The sequence below is a fragment of the Notolabrus celidotus genome, chromosome 19 (genome assembly GCF_009762535.1).
Source record: "Notolabrus celidotus isolate fNotCel1 chromosome 19, fNotCel1.pri, whole genome shotgun sequence".
In the NCBI taxonomy this organism is placed as follows: Eukaryota; Metazoa; Chordata; class Actinopteri; order Labriformes; family Labridae; genus Notolabrus; species Notolabrus celidotus.
This window is the reverse complement of record NC_048290.1, coordinates 124,415-131,914: the sequence shown is the minus strand read 5'-3', so window position 1 is coordinate 131,914 and position 7,500 is coordinate 124,415. Positions and strand designations below refer to the sequence as shown.

The 7,500-nt window shown below is 36.3% G+C and overlaps 1 protein-coding gene across 1 annotated transcript in view; it reads right to left on the bottom strand.

The window, feature by feature from the left end:
* Positions 1-3,860: 3,860 nt before the first annotated feature.
* Positions 3,861-7,500, bottom strand: part of LOC117831452 (serine/threonine-protein phosphatase 2B catalytic subunit gamma isoform-like) — a 36,618-nt gene continuing 32,978 nt past the window's right edge. Inside the window, exon 9 of the mRNA XM_034710159.1 lies at positions 3,861-4,078. Within this exon, the coding sequence (XP_034566050.1) occupies positions 3,861-4,078 (218 nt within the window). The remainder of the gene's footprint in view (positions 4,079-7,500) is intronic.

Genomic DNA, 7,500 nt, shown 5'->3' with positions numbered 1-7,500 from the left:
GAACCAGAACCGAACCGAACAAAGTCAACAGAACAGAACCAAACTGGATCAAACATTATTAATGTCTCAGCTTGGCTGGTCTGATCCGGTTTCTCCTCTCAGTGAGTATTGCCCGGTCTTTGAGAAGAACCCTAACCCTCTCTGAAGGAACAGATGAAGCTTAGTAAAATTAAAACATCCTTCCCTCTGTGGAAATCAGAACTTATATTTTTCTCTTTATGATTTATAAAAAAAGGAGAACATCTTCTTCTCTGAAGGACCACCGTGTGAACCCTGAGGACCTCTTCAGGACCTCCCCTTTAGGTAACTCATAATACGTGTGTTTCTTCCACCTTTACAGCCTCTCTGCCCCATCAGCTCCATTTAAACAGCTGTATAACAGCCTCCTCTCCTCAGCTGAGCTCAGGGATGAGTCTGTTTGTGATGATGGAGCATTGAACCCAGCTTGAGCTCTGTGTTTAGCTGCAGTGCATCAGGAGCATTAACAGAAGGTCAGCAGTGAAAGGAGCACTTTACTGCTTTTTAACAGCAGGTTAGAAAAGGTTAGAGCCGTGTGATGACTGCTTTTACCTGAGAGAGATCAGATGAGCCGCAGTGAGCTGTGATGAGCGGCCTTCAAAGACAGGAACATCTTTTCACATGTGTCAGAATTTCGGTGTGGATCTGTTAACTGGCTTTAAATGTGAACTACAGGAGGATCTATAAAGAGGGAGAGGGAGCTGTGTGATGAGACCCTGCAGCTAAATGGACTCTTCATCTTCTGCAGGATGCAAAATCACCGAGGCCACGACAGAGGAGCATGATGGAGTACAGAGAGACTTTGAAAATAATAAGAGAGAGAGGAAACAACAACGAGACGACACAAAGTGACACAATGTGATTCATTATCCACTGCAAACAAATTAGAATGGGTAAACACAAAAACTAGGCTTCATTAACACCGACAAATTACATTTCAGAATGTGGAAATGACTGCCTAAATCAAGAAGTTACACAGAATGACAAAGCATGCAGCAATGAAAGCAACAAACAATCAAACAGGGAAGCAAAATAACCAGAAAGAGGCAAAACAGACTAAAGAGGGAGACATCAGGTGACTTAGGAGGACCAACAACATCTACAGAGAGAGAGGCTGCATGAAGACACTGAACATTCATGGAGGACAGAACGACTACATGGTAACTGTACACAGACACAAACAAATACAAGTTTATCCTATTCTAATAAAAACAAATGTTTTATTCTGTACAGCTTTCCTTCTTCTTCACTTCCTTCCTCCCTGTGTTGATTATTATTTTAAATGTTTTAAAATCAGGTTTAGTTTGAGACAAGAGGAGAAGGTCTGTAACTCTTATTTGTCATCTTTATGTGCTCAGATTAACAAGTGTTTTTCTGCACTCTGGTTGCAAATAAGAGTTACTACATTTGACTGGGTTTTAATAGAACAAAATGTTGGTAGTCAACCTTGTTTGTTTGTTGTTTTTGTAAACAGGGGGCTTAATTTCTTCTTTTATGTAAGTACAATTGAAGAAACATGTTTTTTAAAGGGCTGGAGAGCAATAAAAACCTAACATTTTTAAGGTGCACTATTTTTAAATTCTGAGAAACAAGTCAGAAAAATATTTTACACCTTAAAAAATAATATATTTCGCTCACCTGCTCCCAACATTTCTTTTTTCAGTGGCCTTAATCCTCTTCCTTAAGTTTTATGATTTACACTATGTGTTGTTTTTTTCAAAGATGGGAGGATTAAACTCATAAATACTTTCTTAACAGAAGAAAAAAACACTCATTTATAGCCTCCATTCACACTTTCTCACGTCCTTTCCTTAAAATAAATACATAAAAGAAAGTTTATTCCACATTTTGAACATCACATATGACTTTGTGTCATTCTCATCAATGGATTTCTGATACGAAGCTACAGCCCTGATTAATATTAAATTTGATTTTGAACTTTGGACAGAAAGTTTTTGTCAGAAATTGTGAAAATAATTTGCTTCATTGTTCCACACAGGTGTAAAGTCTTTAGATTTACCCCACTTTCTATAGTTTTTTATAATTAAATATATTTCTGTATGAGCAGATTCGTTGAGTTAATTTAATATTATACATTTTACGTTTTTTCTTTCACTTTATTTGCTTCAAACTACATTAATAGCTTCGGGTCCGTTTTCATGTGTATTCTCTGAGATCTTATTTAAAGTTTTATTTTGTAATTGTCATGGTTTCAGTTTTTCCGATGGTACTTAAACGCAGCACGGTTAACCGTTCTCCACTCTTTTATCCCCGCGAACATTTCCCGTTAACTCGGTTTATAACGTGTTTATTCGGTAACTCTCAGAGTCAGAAGAAATAAACTTTATTTCTGTTTCAGGAGGAGGAACTGAAACCTTCATGTTCGCTTTGTGTTTCTGACACTTTGAATGAGATCTCCTCCTTATAAGATCTGACTTTACTTCCGGAACATAAGCGGCTGCTGCTGTTACAGGAGAACAGAGCGCCCCCCTGTGGAGGGGAAGGTCATTACAACATGGACACAAAGTTATTATAACAAAAACAAAACCATAATAATAATAATAATAATAATAATAATAATAATAATAATAATAATAATAATAATAATAATAATAATAATATGAAACATTCGGATAATGCAATAAAATAAAATAATAATATGAATACAAATTATTATCATTTCAATGAAAAAATGGCCAAAAATAAATAATAAGCAAAAGTTGTGAAGTATATGACTAAGAATATCTAACTTGAATCTCTGTGCAAGTGTAAGCTATTTTCTTTATTCCTACAACAGTGTCTTTTTCCTTAAAATAAGGATTCACTTATTCTTCAACAGTTCTGATTTTAATAATATAACCTGTTGAAAAGATCTCTGAAGCAGCAAACATGATGACAAATAATATAATCCTCTATAACAACAGGGATACAATGAAATATAAAAGCAGGAACCAGAGAATAGTACGTTAATTACAGTGTGGGCGAATGCAGGTAAATGTTTGGACAAAAATGACATGGCTGCTGAGCTCTTCCACACAAAACATTGGAACAGTCTTTCATTTGATTGTTTATTAATAAAAATAAAGAGCTCAAGATAACCTTACTGATGTACAGTGTGTCATTACTTATGAGAGGTTATTATATAAGCTAATTATCTTTTGCACAAAATATAGTTATGCACACAAGATAATGAATGTGTCCCCACAAGATGAGATTGATGATATTAAGCTTTATTTATATAATAACTTCAAAACAGGGTTACAAATAAGAACAATAATACAAGAAAATAAAAGAAATGTGAGGAAGGCAATAAATAAAACAAAATAAAAGTTTAAGACCACCAAAGATAAGAAAAAAAAAAAACACCAACGGACAAAAGGAAGAATAAACATTGTACAGTAAAATATAGAAAGATATAAACAATTAAAGGTTTGAAGATATAAAAGATATACAACCTTGATAACTTGTACCAACAATATAAATATATTGTGCGCATAATATGAGACAGAAATACTTTTTATGGGTTCATTAATATGAATTTAAAACATTATATTAATATTAAAAACAGACTTTGTATGTGTTCATTAATATGAATTTAAAACGTGATATTAATATTAAAAACATACTTTTTATGGGTTCATTAATATGACTTTAAAACATTATAGTATAGTATTATAATAGTATTATAATATTAAAACCAGACTTTTCCCTGTGTGTTGTTGTCAGGCTGAAATGAATGAGCGCCTGCAGTACTGCACGCCGCCAGCAGGGGCGCTGGTTGTCTCCGTGCATACCCATAAGCGGGGGAGTGAGAGGTGCATGAGATGGAGAAAGATGGCGGATCATGTGCAGGTAAGCAGAGCTTTCATGTTTTTGTAACCGACAGTTCCTCCAGGAGCCTGAGGAGGAGTGTGAAGGCGGATTCGGGTGCTGCGTCCCCCGCAGGGAGGCAGCGTGCGGGCGCTGCGTGCAGAGGGGGGCCGTGCGGGGCTGTCTGCGGGGACAGGACCGAGGAGTCCGCCTGAGTCCGCCTGAGTCCGGCCTGCTGTCACTGCTCGGGCTGGAGGGTTGTTAGCATGTGGAAGCTAGGAGGCTGAGAGCAGGAAAACAAAGCCCTGAGAGGCAGAGTGTGTGTGTGCAGCAGGTGTTCAGGCTGTGTTTACCTGAGAGCAGAGTACTGGAGAGGCAGGTGACCCTGTAGAGGAAGCTAACCCTGAAGTAAACAATAAAACACTCACAGTTAAGCTAGGAGCTGCTAGCTGTCAGGCTAACACGGAGGGGGACAGCTTCAGTTTGGCGCCAGTTAGAATCACAACACAGACAGTTCTTACATCAGGAGGAACATTAGAGTTCACCTTCTCCTCTGCTGGGCTGGAATATTTTAATTTTAATGTTTAAATCTCATTTCTGTTGTTATGTTGAAGCTACTCGACCTGTTAGCCAACATGCTAACGTTAGCAGCAGCCCAGACGTCAACTTCTCCCGCCCTTCTTCTGTTTTTGAAAACATGTTGAGTTTCTTTAACTGTTCCTCTGGTTCACTTGCTTCATGTCCATGTCTGCTTTCACTCTCTGACACCTTAAGCATCAGACTGGAGAAACAGGAGGGATTTACTCTGCTGGTGTTGATGTGAGGAACCAAAGCAGAGCTGTTTTGATTAGCCTGCTGTAAGCTAGCACTGGACACATGTTTTGGGTCCACAGAGGAGATGCTGCAATGATTCGAGTTTACCTGCAATAATTTCTAATCCTACCATCACTAACCAGGTTATTCTGCTACTATGTCCCTTTTGAAAGCTCGTGTTTCTGTTTGGAAGCTAACCTTATAGAGGTTGTTATTGTTTCACTGCTAGCTTGTAGCTAACAGGGGACGATAGGGATGAATTTACCTTCGAAAAGACACAAAATATATCTTATTTTTGTTTTTTTTAAAAGACTCCTGACTTCTTATTACATCCAAAAAATGTGTTTACTCAGATAATTAATTTATATATTTTTTTAATATTTCGGATTTTATTGAATTTGTATGATTTTGCCTCATTTTGGTCAAATCCGTCGTGCACATGTGACAAAAAAAGGAATAAATAAAATATGAATTCAACAGAAAATAATAAAATAATAATCACGGGAAAAAAAAATCCTAAAAAAGGAAAAATAAGAAATTTCTTTTTAGAAAAAGAAAAGGCTAAATATTTTTTGGTTTTCTAATCTAGCTTTATTTTATATAAACAAGCATGAATCTGAAAGTGCTTCACATAGAACAGACAGAAGAGTAACAGCCATCAGAAGACCCCTGACTCATTATTACATTAAAAAAAATGTGTTTACTCAGATAATTAATTAATTAATATGTATTTTCGGATTTTATTGAATTTGTATGACATTGTCATATTTTGGTCAAATCCTTCGTGCACATGAATAAATTAAATTTCAATTCATCAAAAATTAATCTAATAAGATAGAATTCACAGAAAAAATAAATATACTGAAAAAGGAAAAATAAGACATTTTTATTAAGAGAAATAAAATAAATCTCTTTTTGTTCTCCATTCCAGCTTTATTTTATATAAACAAGCATGAATCTGAAAAGTGCTTCACATAAACAGAAGAGTTACAGCCATCATTAAATAGTGACTTTAGCAAGAAAGGTAATAAAATGCTTTAAACCCAAATAAAATCAAGACAATAAAAAACAATATTAAAGTAAAATCAGTGAACAGTAACACAATAAATAAAATACCAACACAAATAAATAAAGAAAACAAATCTCTGGTTAGAAACAATAAATAAAAGGTAGACCATTTACTCCAAATTAAAAGCTATATTGTTTTTGAACACTTTTCACTTTTTCTTTTATAACAAAAACAGTAGTATTGCCAACAACTGGCGTTAAACAAGTGGTCACGGCTTTAAACAAATTACACAGGAAAAAAAATAACTCCAAAAAAACAAGGTTATATCTAAAGTAATTGTGTATAAATACGTATAAAGAAATGTTTATTTGTTTTTTGTTTGTTGGTTAAATCATGTAAAGTCACATAGTTTCTTTGATATTCCAGACAGAACTGTTTCCTTTAGTTTGCAGAGTTTTGCTGTTTTCACGTTTCCAGGAGAAAAATATATCACCGTCCAAAATGTCCAAGGGGATAAAATCTGCCAAATTAAAATAATTATATTAGTCCCTTGAAATAAATTTGATATAATGGGGTTGTCTTTTGTTCAGGGTCTGGACTGTTACTGACAGAGATAAACAGCAGGACGTGGATGCAGCGCGGCGACCACACGTTGACATTTTATTTTAAAAGTATTCAAGGAAACATGTTCAGGCTTTGACTTCTGTCTGAGAAACATGGACAACATTACAGTCTCCCACATGTTGATCAGGATGAAGTCTGGAGTATTTGACAGCACAATGAGTGACAGGAGGGACGGGGAGGACTCAGTTAATTGAGCTGGAGTTATAGATGGAAATAAACGCTGAAACAACAACATCAACAACAACAACAACAAACGTCTTTTCAGGAGACTCTCTCTCTGTCTCAGTGCAGCAGGTTGGCATCAACGTGCCGTCTCAGTGCATGGTTGAATAATAATTATTTAAATACTTTAAAATATGTGAATTAAAAGCAGGTTATTTGTGTTCAGAGCACACGTCCGATAGTTTCTCTACATGTCCTGGATTCTGTGATATTTGCGACCAAACTTGCAGACAGAAAAGAAGCGTACTGCAGACTCTGCTTCAGAGATTATTCACTTTATTAGAAAGCTGACAAACACATTTGAAAGACTTGAAGTAGAAGAATATCATGCATATAATATTTTAACTTCTTTATTTTTCTTAATTTTTGTAACTAAGGAGGAAAAATCTGCAAAATCAGACATCAGAGAACACTGAAGATCACGGCTCAGCATCCTCACGCTGTGCCTGTGTCAGCTTCCTGCACCACGTTATCGATGCTCCGCTAGCTTCACTATCTTTATCTGCTGTAACATCCCGAATCAGGCCGTGTGGATGATCATGAACTCACGGGACGCCTGATCACAGTGTTGGTGATCATGAGCATCTTCAGCCTTCATGCAAACACTCACACAGAGCGTCATCTGAGGCTGCAGCGGCTCTGACTTTGACACTCTTTGGATGCGATCCAAGCAGCCTGTTTTATATCAGTCTGTCACGTGAGCTCAGAGAGACGGTCGTGATCTGATTGTTAAAGATATTCTTCAAAAAGGTCTGAATAGTCTTTCCCTCTTTATTTTAATCACGGGTCGTTTGAGACTAACTACAGCTGCTGAAATAAGGAGGTTCAGTATTACTGAATATCCTCCTGATGTGTCGTCTCAAACTTTTCAGCCCCCTGTTTTATATCAGGAGAAGTTGTGGGAGTTTGTTCTCATGTGGTTTAAATAAAAAGACTTAAAGCTTCAAATGCAGCTCAGATGTTGACACACAGCGTCCTTCTGAAGACACACACCTCTTGTTTTT